Raw genomic sequence first — 15349 nt, 5'->3', positions numbered from 1 at the left:
ACGAAAAAATTAAGTTGAAATCCGAAATAAACGCTATTCATAATTTTTCAAATCGTAGGTACCTAGTAGGATTTTCCCCGAATTCAGTGTAAATCCCCATTTTGAACTGAAAGTAGGTGGCTCAAAAATTTTAGCCATGGAGATGTCTGTACAGAGGAGAATTTTCGAAACAATGTTTCCACTCGAGTCTCTACTCAACCTGTTATATCCAAGACCACTTTTAGGGTTCTACTGAGAAGTTGAAATTTTGAAAAATTACTCATTTTGGAGTGAATTTGTGCTCTGCAAATATTTTCTTATCGAATATCACGCAGATTTTTTGACCTTATTCGTTGCCAATTTCAGAAACTTGAAAAATGTTTTTCTCCAAGTTTTTGAAATTGAAAGTAAAATTGGAGCCGAAAAATTTGTACCTACAGGAGAGAAGAAAGGAGAAGTTGATTTGTGATGTAGAAACACATTTTGTCATTTTGGATAATTTTTAGAAAGTATTAGGGCTTTTTGCTTTGCCCGGGTTTTTTATGTTGGCATGCAAAAACAAAACACAAAAAACAAAAACATTAAAATGTGAACCAGAAAAATGTAGAGGAAAATATAGTTGGTAGTGTTGGTACCCCTTTAAGAGGTGTAACTTCGTGTCAAAGAACTAAAGTTGTCTTTCATTCTTACCAAAATGAAAAAAATGTTCAAAATGACGCAATAAAACGTATAAAGATACAGAAAAGGATGAGAGTATGGCGTCAAAAATTTCTAGAAACATTTTATTTCATCAAGGGATGCCATTGGAAATGAAATAAGAGGAGACTAATTTCATCTATACTTATTTACCAGACCCTTGAAGGTCATTTATCAAAATCATGAAAAATCAAATTTTCATCAGTGAGGCTTTGAATTTGTGTCATCGCTGGACTCTCCTCCCCCCCCCCCCAAATGGGCCTAGGAGGCTGAAATTAGGTGTGTTCATTCGGACTTCGGATAGGGTATTGTAAATTTCCCTTTTGAGGGATATTGACTTTTCAATTCCTTTCCGCCTTTCCACCCTTTTCCAGCTGCAAAAAAGAGTATTTTTGCTTACCTACGTATTTATTTGACGCATTTCAAATCAATTTTTAATAAATAATGATTTTGTTCCTCAGAAAAATTCGAATTTTATAAAAATGTGCTGAACGCTCTAGAACCTCTTGAAATCGTCATTTCGATTTTTACTTGCCTATCTTTGATTTTTTTCATGAGGGCAGGGTAGTTGAAAAATCAACCAAATTTTGTCTCTCAAAAATTACCAAAAATCAAAAGGTCAAATTTAACTTTCGAAATTTTTCCTGGCGATGTATTTCTGATTAAGCTCTTTTAATTTTCTACTGTCCAGTTCAAGAGTTTTCTTCTGCTTTGGGAAGCCTTATATTTGTTAAGGAACGAATTCTCCGCTTGATCGACATTTATCCAAATCAAAAGTAGTCTACCTGCTTATTTAAAAAAAAAATACATTTTCGTTGAAAACTGATCATTTCAAAAATTAAAAAAAAATCTTAAAATGTTAAAAATTTGCCAACAATAATTGATTAACCTTAATGAATTTGCACATTGAACCTTCTTCTTCTGAGACGAGAGGAACATGAGGTGGAATATGTTTTGGCTCACAATGATATCTATAGGTAGAGCATTTTTCTCCATTAAATTATCATCCTATACAGGTCATCCCTACTCCTTTTAAGATGGGAAAAACCGAAAATAGGGGCAAAATAAGGGGATTTTTAGCTTAATTCCGCTTTCAATGGGGTGGGGATGACCTAGGAAGCTGGAATTTGGATATGTTGATCACAGATAGGGTACTGTTCGATGGTATGATTTTGGACCCTTTTCATCCTTTTGAGGTCATGTTATGCCTCTCCAAAAAAATGACCTTTCTGTAATTTTCAACTTTGACCCTCCCCACTCCAGAAGTCAACTGTAGCTCCCAAAAGAATCCCATTCCCCAAGTTTGACTTCATTTTATCAATTAGAACAGGTTACAAATCCCAAATCATAAAATGTAAAATTATTGAAATCACATCACTTTGAGGGGTCGTAGCGCCACCTCCCTTGAGGCTAGGGAATTGGTCGATAGCTCATTTGATAGGTATTGGGGAGGAGATGAAATGATCACTGAGCTCATTTCACTCAAAATTCAATATTTCAGGAGTTCTTGATGAAAAACTGATTTTGGGGGGCTTTGATCCACTGTGGGGGGAGGGGTTAGCTCGTGGGGTAGGGGCGGGGACTTTTAGTATGTTGTTCAGCACACCACCCTAGATATTATTCACCAAAAAAACCTTTGTTTGCAATTATGTTTGGGTTCGCCCATTTTTTTCTGCTATTTGCCTGGGCTACTAGGTATTGTTTGACAATTTAAAAAAAGCTATTCGAACGTTCCTCCACCACCCCCCCCTTCGTCAAGCCCAAATTGAAAAATTGCTCGTTTTTATAAAGTTTTCATTTTTGGATGCTCTTCATATTTTTTTTTTTTTTTTAACAAATATGTACTTAGGTCGCTCATTTAAGAACTTAAAAAGTACTTGAATGCACTTTCTAGTTTGAAATTGTACCTACCTACCTACATCATAAATGCTCAATAACCCATGCACTATCAAAATAATGTCCTGGTTTTTCATTTTTTTAAATGTTTATTTTCAAAATTCTTCAATTTTGAAAATTCACAGCCAACTCATGTGATTTTAAACGAACATTCTTCGAAGTTGGAAACCAACCGTCTATCCGTGACACTCTGAAATTTTTAATCAAATGGAACACTGAAATAACATTATTAGAAAACCAGTACTCTACATTTTTATTTTCTTTGTAAAAATACACCCACTCGAAATTCTCTATAGATAGGTACACTGCAGCTTCAATAACATTAAAATCCTTCTTTTTTTTTCAGTCGTTGATGATACGACAACAGCGACTGCGATAAAATCCACAAATTCGAGAAGATGTACAGACGTTTTAGGTGATACATTTTCAAACACGTTGTACCACTCAAAATCGGACAACTTGTTCAATGAAAACGTAAGTATCTACATTTCTTTTTTGCTTTTTTTTTCTTTTTTTTGTTATTACGATCATGTACAGTGATATAAAGTACACCATTATTGCATTTTGCACACAGCAAATGGTACCCAAACAACAAGAATACGATACGGTGCTGTCAAAAGTCGACGATAAATGTTCTCTATTAGTAACAACTTTAACATCCAGTGCAAAAAATCAACATAAAGTGCACAAAAAAATCGAAAACGTCAGCAGCAGTAAACTAACCGATACGATTTTCGGTCCGGAAAGTTCTGTTTAGAACCATTGTACAAGTATAACGAACCCCTCTTCTTCATTGTTTCCCTTCTTTATTTTCCAGTTACCTACCTGTATTTGTGTATATGATTTTACATATTGTGAATATATGAACGTTATATAATGGAGATGGGGTATCGACATTACTTATTGGTGTTCTTTCAAATCATCGAATCTTCTTCTTCCTTTTTTTATTTTAATTATGTGTAGCTTAATTCCTAATATTTGCAGTTGCTCTGAATACCTATGTAATTATTCTCTTGTAAAAGTTGTTGTTTTTTTTGTTTTTTTAAATTTTCATTTGTATATAATGTTGTATCTTCCTTTTCACCTTTTGTACGTAAAATATTGATAAATTTGTTGTAATGTATTGTTTTTTTTTTCAAGTGTAATGTTTGTATTGTAGAAAAAAATCGTTTTTACAAAATTGTTTGTTTTTTTTTTTCAAAAAAATGGTCTGAACCATCTGAACTCGATTATTATTGGAGGAGGGAAGTTTTTTCAAAACGTCTGTGGCATTTTTGATTCTTCGTATATGACTAAGTGACTTTACTCCAGAAATATCATTTTTTGAATGAAAGAAAGAAGAAAAAAGGCGCCCTCGATGAAAATCAATTTTAAAAATAGTACGTTCGATTATCCTTGAAAATAAATCTGGTTACTTCGTTCTTCGATCCAAATTTTTACTCAGCATTCAACCTAAATTTCCAACCCAAATTATGGGACACCGTGTAGGTATAAAATACTTACAAGCACATATTATATGGACCGTCGATGAGTAATATACTCGTCCAGACATTATGTTTTCACGTAATCTTCTCGCTAAATTAAACACATTCTGCGTATCTCGTTGCATTTTGCAAGCCAGAAAATAATACGTATGTATCCGATAGGTAGGTTTAGGTATACCCGAACGAAGAATATACGTGAGAAACGATGTATATACTGTCAAAAGTCTATGATAAATGTTTCTATTAGCAACAACAATAGGTATAGCGCGCGCTGAAGACCACAAAAAACCACCATCGCAAAGTCGACAAAAAAATTCCACCATGTAAGCGCGCAGCAACAGCGAAATTACAGACACAATTTTTGATCCGGATATTTCCAAGGTTTAAAAATTAGTCCAGCGCAGATTTTAACCCGCGGACACAGCGTCGTTCATCTCTTCATATCTTCAGTTTCAGCTGCTCTATATACTCATAAACCAATATTCTTTGCGTAGGTATAGCTATGGCTGACAGAGTGTATTTGATAGGGGAAAAAAAAAGAAATCGAGAAAATGAAAGTAAACTTCCGTTCTCTTTTTTCTTTCATCTTTGATCATGTTATAAATTTTTTCCTCTGAATTGAAAAAAAAAAAATAGAAAGCTGCGCCTGGCGCAACTAATTTAAAATCACCACCGCGAAATTTATTTTAAAAAGAAAAGAAAAAAAACTTTCGAAAAATCATTACAAAAAAATGAAAAACCTTTTAAATAGTTACTTACTGCAAAAAGAAAACGAATACTTAGAAAATTGAAAAACTTACTTGTTTGCATCATTTGACAGATTAATTTTTAAAATCGAAAAAAATATCTAATGAGTAGGTAAGTAGATCTTATGCTCGACGACCTCATCTAAAAATTATTTGAAGAGTGATATTCCAAAACTCGCTTTGTCCATTTTTATCAAAGTTGGGTTTGCAGTGGTACTTGGTAGATGAAGTATTAACTCACATTCCTACATCATCAACCTACCAAAATGAGGTGTTAAACTCACCTAAATAGCCAATTTACTAAAAATTAAAAAAAAAAAAATAATTTTCCAAACCGCGCTTTGTCCATTTTTATTGAAATTTTTTTCAGCAGTATTTAGTGGATGAAATGTATACCTACACTCCTACATCATAAGTCCACCCAAATAAAGTGCTAAACTCGCCTAAAAAGCCAATTTACCCGTTTAAAGGGAAACTGTTTTTCCTCTCTCCTGAAAAGTTGTGAAAATGGACAAAGCGAGTTTTGGAATATCACTCTTCATTTCATTATTTAAAAAAAAAGAGTTCATTATAAATTGTTATTTTTCTAAAAATAATTGTTTTTCTTTTTCAAATTGTAAAGCCAAGAACAAAATTTTTTGGATGCCTTTAAAACTTAGGTACCTATGCTTGCAATGTGTTGTTTTTTTTTGTTTTTTTTTTTAATTTCAACCCGAAAAAATTGAATTTTATTGAAATCTCTAATTAATTGTGTGGACTCGATCTTCTAATCTCTGGTCGCAACTGCCTATAGTTGCCGTTTTTTTCTTCTTAGAAGCTTATCGCTTGTGGCTGGCACAGCAGACGTTTGTCTCCTCTTTGGCGGCAATTACGATTATTTTTCAAATTGATATCAGTACTAGTGGAGTGGCAAACAGCTGAAATACAGGAGAAAACTGCATTTGATGAAAGAAGCGTGAATTTTGGTATGATGAATTTTTGAACCAAAATGAAGTTTTTAAGACCGGGAGCCACTCGAGCTCCCCCCTCCTTCGAGGGGGGTGGGGCTTACAATTTTTAAAATTTTCCTGAGGATAGAGTTTTAATTAGAAATTCGATATTATGGTGTCTGCTGTTAGATATTGATCAGCACTTTCTATTTTCACCATTGAAACCATTGTCCCCCCTCTCCCCCTTGCGTAGGGCTCAGCCCCCCAAATTGTGGATCTGGAAGACGTTGAGACTCGGAAATGTAATTTTGTGAAAATATACTAAGTAAAGTGTACAAATAATTTTGGTGGTTCATTTTTTGGCTCCCTCCCCCCTCTGCTCCCTGTGGCACCTCAAAACTTGAAAAACGCGCAAAATTGCCACTTTAATGCCAAAACATGGTGGAAACGGTGAGCTAAATGCTAATTCTTCTTGAAACTGGTAAGAAATATTTATTGAAAGTAGTACGTAACGCGAAAAATGATGACTCCCCCCTTTACGCGCCCCCATCAACCCCTAATTGCAAAAAATACCCTACTGGTCAAAATTCCATCAGAATTGAAATATTACGCCAGTTACTGTTCAATATTGATCGATATGTTCCGCTAAAAGTGCCGGAATCATCGCATACCTCCCACCCCCTTATGGGGGCAGACCCCTAAAATGTGGAGTCGATGAAAAACCCACTTATGGAACTGAAATTCTGTAAATATGTACTTCTCTGGTCATTGAAATATACATAATGTTCCATTTCATCGATTATATTCCTCACCCGCCCCCGCCCCTCCCCCTTTATATACCATTATATGTACAAAATTTCATCAAAAAGTAACCCCGCCTGCTTTGTAGCACGCTCCATGGAAAAGTTACAGAAGTCGTTGTACACTTGATGGATAGAGAATTTCATCAGCTTTCCAACGGTATGTTTGTGATCATTGTGAGATGAAAACAAACGAACCTGTGTCCAATAAAGTGAATAAAGGTTGGGGTGGTCGGTTCATTTGAAAGCAACTGTTGAATTTTCAATCTCCTACTTTGAGTCGCGCTCAGAGCCGGCGAAGTAAATTATTCTGTTGTGTCGCAAAAAAATCACATATGAGAAGCGTACCCAAGAACCCCCCCCCCCCCCAATAGGCGTAACTTGACCTTCCAGTAGGGTGTGCCAGTTTTTCATATGTGAAAAGGAGGAGGAGGGTTCATATTTAAAAAATTTTCAATTCGCCATTTCTTTATTCACTTTTTGTGAACAATTCAACATAGTTGGAGGGGGGGGGGGTGTATCACGTCATTTTGCTGACAAAAAGTCGTAATTTTGCCGACGATAATCAAAATTTGAACGTGCTGTGATGAAAAAATTTGAAAAGCTAGTGAATCTAATCAGAAAAAATGATAAATTTGCATTTTTCATGTGATTTGAGTATTATGAGTTCCTATTTCTAGAATTTTTCTATTTGGTTTTCATATTCTTAAAAATTTTGAAATCAGTATCTTGAATTCCAGACCGAAGCGAGGGCAAAAGCTTTGGAAAATTTGTGTTTTGAAAAATAGAACAACATTGGCTCGAGCGAAGTGAGGGCTAAAGCTATCAAAAACATGAAGTTTCAAGAAGCAAAACAGCTATAATTTTGATGTGAAAAGTCTGTTTTCCACTACTGACATTTTTAGAAGTCTAAATTCCAAGCACAACTATGAAGAATTTGAGAAATAGAAAATATTATTTTAGCCCGAGCGAAGCAAGGGCAAAAGCTTTTGAAAAAAAGATCGGTGATTTTGTCGGCAAATTAACAATTTAGCTACCAAATTGACGTTTTTTTTTCAATTTTTCAAATTTTCTCCTATGTGGCGACAAATTTCTGCTGTGTCGCACTTTGCGACATATGCGACAGTGCTCGCGCTTCAGAGGAACGTTACATTACAGAAGTTGTTTTATACTCGATCGATAGAGAATTTTATCAGCTTTCCAGCGATATGTTTGTGATCATTGTGAGATGAGAACAAGCGAGCTTGTGTCCAATACAGTGAATGAAGCTCTGGGGGCGTTTGGTTCAAGCAAGAAGCACTCGTTGAATTTTTGACAAATGGTCACCCCTGCCTTCATCTCACAATGATCTCGAACATACCGCTGGAAAGCTGATAAAATTCTGTATCGATCGAGTATAAATAACTTCTGTAATGTAACGTTCCTCTGAAGCGTGACACAATGTAGGAGATGGAAAATTCAAAAATTGGTTTCGCATGGACCAACAACCCAAACCTTCATTCACTTTATTGGACACAGGTTCGTTTGTTTTCATCTCACAATGATCACAAACATACCGTTGGAAAGCTGATGAAATTCTCTATCCATCAAGTGTACAACGACTTCTGTAACTTTTCCATGGAGCGTGCTACAAAGCAGGCGGGGTTACTTTTTGATGAAATTTTGTACATATAATGGTATATAAAGGGGGAGGGGCGGGGGCGGGTGAGGAATATAATCGATGAAATGGAACATTATGTATATTTCAATGACCAGAGAAGTACATATTTACAGAATTTCAGTTCCATAAGTGGGTTTTTCATCGACTCCACATTTTAGGGGTCTGCCCCCATAAGGGGGTGGGAGGTATGCGATGATTCCGGCACTTTTAGCGGAACATATCGATCAATATTGAACAGTAACTGGCGTAATATTTCAATTCTGATGGAATTTTGACCAGTAGGGTATTTTTTGCAATTAGGGGTTGATGGGGGCGCGTAAAGGGGGGAGTCATCATTTTTCGCGTTACGTACTACTTTCAATAAATATTTCTTACCAGTTTCAAGAAGAATTAGCATTTAGCTCACCGTTTCCACCATGTTTTGGCATTAAAGTGGCAATTTTGCGCGTTTTTCAAGTTTTGAGGTGCCACAGGGAGCAGAGGGGGGAGGGAGCCAAAAAATGAACCACCAAAATTATTTGTACACTTTACTTAGTATATTTTCACAAAATTACATTTCCGAGTCTCAACGTCTTCCAGATCCACAATTTGGGGGGCTGAGCCCTACGCAAGGGGGAGAGGGGGGACAATGGTTTCAATGGTGAAAATAGAAAGTGCTGATCAATATCTAACAGCAGACACCATAATATCGAATTTCTAATTAAAACTCTATCCTCAGGAAAATTTTAAAAATTGTAAGCCCCACCCCCCTCGAAGGAGGGGGGAGCTCGAGTGGCTCCCGGTCTTAAAAACTTCATTTTGGTTCAAAAATTCATCATACCAAAATTCACGCTTCTTTCATCAAATGCAGTTTTTTTTTCATTTGCCACTCCACTATACCTATCTTAACTTGACCAAGATCGCCTAGATAGACATTTCTGCAATAGCTGTCGAAGTGTTGACTGTTGATAAAATATGAAGTTGAAGTAATAATATTCGTCATTCGTGAATGGTGCCTACATGTTACAAGTTGATTTTCTGTGAATGTGTGTTAACCCCTAAAAGTGTAAGTGAGATGTATAAACATAAGTCGGGCGCTCAAAAGCGCAAAGAGCGTAAAGAGCGTGAAGAAAAAAACGCGATTGAACAAAAAAAACAGCTTTCCTTAACCAAGTACTTCACTTCATCGTCATTATCATCGTGTACTGCGCATGAAACTACTGAAAGTAGACCAATTAATCTAAATCCAGATTTAGAACCATCGCTGACAAACGAATCATCTTCATCTCCTGTAAGCACTTTTAATTTTTTTTAAATAATTTTATTTCTCTTTTCTCTAAACTTCAAAAAGAAAATACACTGGGCAACTGCATACTTGTGTTCGGGTCGAAAATGATCAGCTTAAATTTAAAAAACTTACCCTGATTTTTGTTTTAGGTAAATGTTGCCTAGCAAAACTACTGGTTTTCACATGTTGGTTTTGGTGTTTTTATTTGGTCGTTCAATTTTTACTTTTATTTTTAGGAATAAACTTTTGAAATTTTATTACCTTTAAATCATAATTGGGTGTGGAGAGGGGTACAGCAGGATTGAAATTCAAAATTAATATGATATTGGGATTCTACGCAAAATTTTAATGCATTTTGATTGGTCGCATGGGAATATTCATAAACAAGTTGTCGAACGACTACACTTTAGGTACGCGGGGAGGGGACACAGAAGGGTTGGAATTCAAAACTGATGGTGTACTCAGATTTCACGCAAAATTTTAATGCATTTTGATTGGTCACACGGGAATATTCATGAACTAATGTTGTCGAACTACACTTTAGGGCGGAGGGGAGGGGCACAGAAGGGTTGGAATTCAAAATTAATGGTATATTCAGATTCTACGCGAAATTTTAATACATTTTGATAGGTCGCACGGGTACTTTGAGAGAAAAAATGTCAATGTAAATTTTGGAGTGGGGGGTAACTCAAACGACTTCATGGCCCCATAATTCGTCATTGTGCAGGTATTTTTCAGCCGTTTTTTTCAGTTTGGTTGGAAATAATCTTGTCGAACTAATTTCACAAAAATCTTTCGGTTGCCGCTCATATTTACAACTACTGAACAATTTAACCGTCAAAAATGCATAAAAACTGCATTCAAAGTGCAATAAAATCCATTTGTGCTAATGCCCAACTGAAAAAAAAAACACATATTCGGTATCGGGTGGTAGTACCCTTCTTGACTACCTTTCATTTTTTTTGTGCCGGCCACGTTCAGAAATACACCCCTTTAAGGCTCCAGCCCCTATTGTGCAAGTTTGAAATATTGAAATCATGCGTTTCGGGTTTTCGGGGGTCCCTTCTACATTTGGCCGGATGATTTTTTTGGTGAGCAAAAAATTTCAGTAGGGTAACACTTTTATGTGTATGGATTGTAGACTATAAGCACTGTTAATTTTTTTTTTTCTAATTTCATTTAGCCAAACTTCAAAACTATTTATCAAAATTGCGAAAATGACTGGTTTTTATTATGTTTGGTTTTGGTCTCTGTTTTGATTCCAGTCCCAGCCAAAACCAGAAATGGAGTTAACAAAAAAAAAAAAAAAAAAAAATTGTAGATGGGGAAAAAAGCTTGGAACAAAAGTTGTAGAGCGTGAAAAATTGAACCATTTTCACTGATCGGATTTTGAAACTGGTTCACTAATTCACAACCAGTTATCAAAAATTACCTAAAATTGGAGATAGGAAAAAAAGCTTGAAACAAGAGTTGTAGGGTGTGAAGAATTATCTACATACAAAATTCTGTTCAATCACATTTTGAAACCGGTTCATTGTTTTGCATTTTAGCAACCAGTTTCTGACAATCACCTAAGAATTGAAGATAGAGAAAAAAGCTTGAAACAAAGGTTGTGGAGCGAGAAAAATTGAACCATTTTCACTGATCGGATTTTGAAACCGGTTCTCTAATTTGCAACCAGTTATCAAAAATTGCCTTAGATTGGAAATCGAAAAAAAAGCATGAAACAAGACTTGTAGGGCGTGAAAAATTATCTACAAAATTCTGTTCAATCACATTTTGAAACCGGTTCATTGTTTCGCATTTTAGCAACCAGTTTTTGACAATCATCTAAAAATTGAAGATAGGGAAAAAAGCTTGAAACAAAAGTTGTAGAGCGTGAAAAATTGAACCATGTTCACTGATCGGATTTTGAAACCGGTTCACTAATTCGCAACCAGTATCAAAAATTACCTAAAATTGGAGATAGGAAAAAAAGCTTGAAACAAGAGTTGTAGGGTGTGAAGAATTATCTACATACAAAATTCTGTTCAATCACATTTTGAAACCGGTTCATGGTTTCGCATTTTAGCAACCAGTTTCTGACAATCACCTAAAAATTTAAGATAGAGAAAAAAGCTTGAAACAAAAGTTGTAGAGCCTGAAAAATTGAACCATTTTCCGTGATCGGATTTCGAAACCGGTTCACTAATTCGCAACCAGTTATCAAAAATTACCTAAAATTGGAGATATGAAAAAAAGCTTGAAACAAAAGTTGTAGGATGTGAAGAATTATCTTTATACAAAATTCTGTTCAATCACATTTTGAAACCGGTTCACTAATTTGCAACCAGTTATCAAAAATTACCCAAGATTGGAGATCAAAAAAAAAGCTTGAAACAAGAGTTGTAGAGCGTGAAAAATTATACACAAAATTCTGTTCAATCACATTTTGAAACCGGTTCATTGGTTCGCATTTAGCAACCAGTTTTTGACAATCACCTAAAAATTGGAGATAGAGAAAAAAGCTTGAAACAAAAGTTGAAGAGCGTAAAAAATTGAATCATTTTCACTGATCGGATTTTGAAAATGTCTAATTAATTTGCAACCAGGTCACTTTCGATAGCTAGCCGCCAATTAATGAACCAGTTTCAAAATCTGATTAGCAAAAATAGTTCAATTTTCTACTGGACTGTACAACTTATGTTTCAAACTTTTTTCTCCATCTCCAATTTTTAGGTGATTTTCAAAAACTGGTTGCTAAATGCGAACCAATGAACCGGTTTCAAAATGTGATTTGACAGAATTGTGTAATTTTTCCCGCTCTTATAACTTCTTTTTCAATGTTTTTTCCCTATCAACAATTTTTGGGTATTTTTTGTCAATTGGTTGCAAATTAATGAACCAGTTTCAAAAATTCGTATCACGTTTTTGTCGCCTTAGTGTGTAGAATACACATTGCGTAAAAATCGGTTTGAACTTTTCGGCCAAACCGGTTTTTCAATTTGTGGACACCCTGTGTATGAGCCATAAATTTTCAAGGTCACTTTTGAAAGCCCTTACTTATATTTCCCTACTCAACGCCGCTTCATTCATCTCGCTAGCTCTTTCCACTTACAAATAAAAGCCACCGAGCACTACTTTTGTGTCATACTGTATATTGATGAGTAAATAGGGGGGGAAACCAGTTTCTACCCAAGAATTGGTTATTTTTAATATTCAATTTTGGGAGAAATAGGTCAATTGACAGGTATTTAAGTTTTCAAACTTGTAATAATTTTCCAGTGATTTGTCTATTTTTTTTTAAATTTTTTAAAAAATGTACATTTTTTGTAATGCATATTTGGAGTTGGACTGAATGTTTCAATTCAAGCATCGAAAGTAAAAAATGACGCAGAACAATAAGTCCGAATTTTATCTCTCCAACTCTAAATCCACACAGATTCGCTTTTGACCTACCCCTACCTATCATGAAATGAAAAAAGACCAGCAACTAACAAGGTATAGGCATACAACACTGTGCACGATAAAAACTAAAAACGAATACAATCATCGACAAGAAGGGTAACCTAGGTTAACGTAAAAATAAATAAGATTCATTCGCAACGGGCAGCAGGTATAGAATAAGTATGAAATGTCTGTTCTTCTCACAACAAGCAGTTCGCAGCTGGTTCTTAGTATTCGTTAGTTGATTTTTAGATAACTAACACGTGTTCCAAACTATTTCGAAAATTTCGTTCCAATTTTTAAGCTTTAGCCTGGTTTAAGATGTCTGTGTCCGATACTGAAGTTGAACTTGGGTTATTGAAGAGTGAAGTTTTGGAACCGAGCATTGAAAAGGACGAAAATGAGGAAGACGAATTGAAAAGACTGTCACGTAAAAGAAAGGTATGGGAAAAGCAAACTAAAATAGTTTTTATTGTAGCACTTAGCACTTAGCAGTAGGTAAACTTAGGTACCTAATACCTATCCAAAGTGTTTCATGGTTAATTGTTACATAGAATTAAATAAGCGAAGAATATACCTAATGTAACCTACTCCTAGAAGCACTACTTTTTGAGAGCATTTTAATTTTAAATTTTCATCGAAGTCCAAAATTATCAGTTGTCAAAATTGTTGCATGTCTAAATTCCAAAATCTATTCTCCTGAGTCATTTCCCTTTCTTTGAGTTCTTCTACGATGAAGTGCAAATCCACTTTTCCCTGCACAAGTGCCTTTCTAAAGAAATGACAATTTTTTACCGGCGAAATTGCTCTGAAAAACCGTGAAAAACAGTGAAAATTTGGTCAAGTTAAACGACAACGTACGAACATAACCGATGATACACGATCGATACAATGCAATTTACATTTGAAATGATAACATTTCCGTCGCCGCTTATCAATTATTACACAATAACACAATAACCTTCTTGAATTTCAAAATCTTTGTAAAGGGCATCGGGCATCGTATTCATATTACTTTCGACCGGTCTAACCACGAAGTGCATAATTGATCGTGTATTTCCTATTCGCAGCTAAATCTGATACGTCTCATTCACTCATTAAACCTGTGTGTACTGATTAATCGAATCGCTCTATATCCTTCGATAATTTCTTAAAATGTTCAAACTAGCTAGATCTATTATTTCTAACACGGTTCGTACAGTAATTTACATTAATTTTACTAATTAGCCATTTGAATTCACTCGTACTAACACCTCGTGTTTGATTTTTTCAGAGCAAGATTGCTCTTCAAGCTTCAGCAGAGAAAATCCCACGTCAGTTTCCAGTATTAACTACCGTCACGAGAGCTTACAGTAAGTTCGTCTTCGACTATTTTCTCACAATACTACTCTACTTTAAAAATCATCAACTCCTAATTTATTCTTCGATAGGCGAAAATATCGTAGTACCTCCGGTACAAAAACCAGCACCGGAATTCGCCGGAACAGCTGTAGTGAATAAAGAATTCCAAACTATCAAGTTATCCGACTTCGCTGGCAAATACTTGGTGCTGTTTTTCTATCCGTTGGACTTGTAAGTAGTGAATAATATTCATTGTCTGAATTAGTTTCTCAATTATATGTTCGTTCGATCGTAGAATTTAAAAACACTGTGTATTTTCAGTACATTCGTATGCCCCACCGAAATAGTAGCTTTTAGTGACAGAATAGATGAATTCAAAGCTATCGATACTCATGTCGTAGGATGTTCTTGCGATTCGCATTTCACCCATTTGGCTTGGATTAATACACCGAGAAACGTAAATATAGGAATTATTTAATTCAGTTTAATTTTCCAATCTCAATATTAATAATATGTATTAAACCTTGTGAATGTATTTTACGTACAGCAAGGAGGTTTGGGAGATATCAACTATCCATTGTTGGCCGATTTCAATAAGCAGACAGCTAAATCTTACGGAGTATTATTGGAAAAAGAAGGAATTCCATTACGTGGAATGTTCATCATAGATCCCAAAGTAAGATTTTCAACGCATAATTTCGTTTAAATTGATTCTCAATCGTAACTAAACGAATTTGAAACTTCGCAGAGTAATCTACGACAAGTGACCATTAACGATTTACCGGTGGGAAGAAGTGTCGATGAAGCTTTACGTTTAGTCAAAGCATTCCAGTTTGTGGAAAAGCACGGAGAAGGTAACGAAATAATTCGTAACGATTGCTAATTATTAACCTGGGCCATAGAGTAATTTACTTTTGTGTTATCTAGTTTGTCCGGCTAATTGGCAACCGAATTCGCCAACTATCAAGCCAACCCCTACTGCGTCCAAAGAATACTTTGGTAAAGTGAATAAGTAATAAGTAATTTGTAAGGTTTTTGTCAGGGATATTGAATGTATTATTATTACCAAATAAATTTAAGTTTTTCGTACGCATAATTATGATTCAAAATTTCAAATCGTTGACT

General features: G+C 35.2%; 2 protein-coding genes across 4 annotated transcripts in view; both read left to right on the top strand.

Moving 5' to 3' along the window:
• The window catches only part of LOC135847062 (synaptogenesis protein syg-2-like), a 117665-nt gene extending 113914 nt beyond the window's left edge, over positions 1-3751 (top strand). For both annotated transcript variants that reach the window (XM_065366457.1, XM_065366456.1), the window contains exons 14-15: positions 2918-3045; positions 3146-3751. In XM_065366457.1, coding sequence (XP_065222529.1) covers positions 2918-3045; positions 3146-3328 — 311 coding nt within the window. In that variant the 3' untranslated portion in view covers positions 3329-3751. The remainder of the gene's footprint in view (positions 1-2917; positions 3046-3145) is intronic.
• A 9300-nt stretch (positions 3752-13051) lies between these two features.
• On the top strand, positions 13052-15320 carry LOC135849093 (peroxiredoxin 2-like). 2 transcript variants are annotated; one of them, XM_065369285.1, is made up of 7 exons: positions 13052-13324; positions 14157-14235; positions 14314-14455; positions 14546-14681; positions 14772-14900; positions 14973-15078; positions 15152-15320. In XM_065369285.1, exons 1-7 carry the CDS (start codon positions 13205-13207, stop codon positions 15238-15240), a joined length of 801 nt encoding a protein of 266 aa, XP_065225357.1. In that variant the 5' UTR covers positions 13052-13204; the 3' UTR covers positions 15241-15320. The 2 variants fall into 2 exon arrangements, with proteins under 2 accessions (XP_065225357.1, XP_065225358.1); XM_065369286.1 differs by lacking the exon at positions 13052-13324 and adding an exon at positions 13802-14074.
• The last annotated feature ends 29 nt before the right edge of the window (positions 15321-15349 follow it).

Source organism: Planococcus citri, chromosome 5, assembly GCF_950023065.1.
Source record: "Planococcus citri chromosome 5, ihPlaCitr1.1, whole genome shotgun sequence".
Classification (NCBI taxonomy): domain Eukaryota; kingdom Metazoa; phylum Arthropoda; class Insecta; order Hemiptera; family Pseudococcidae; genus Planococcus; species Planococcus citri.
This window is presented reverse-complemented; position numbering and strand designations above follow the sequence as displayed.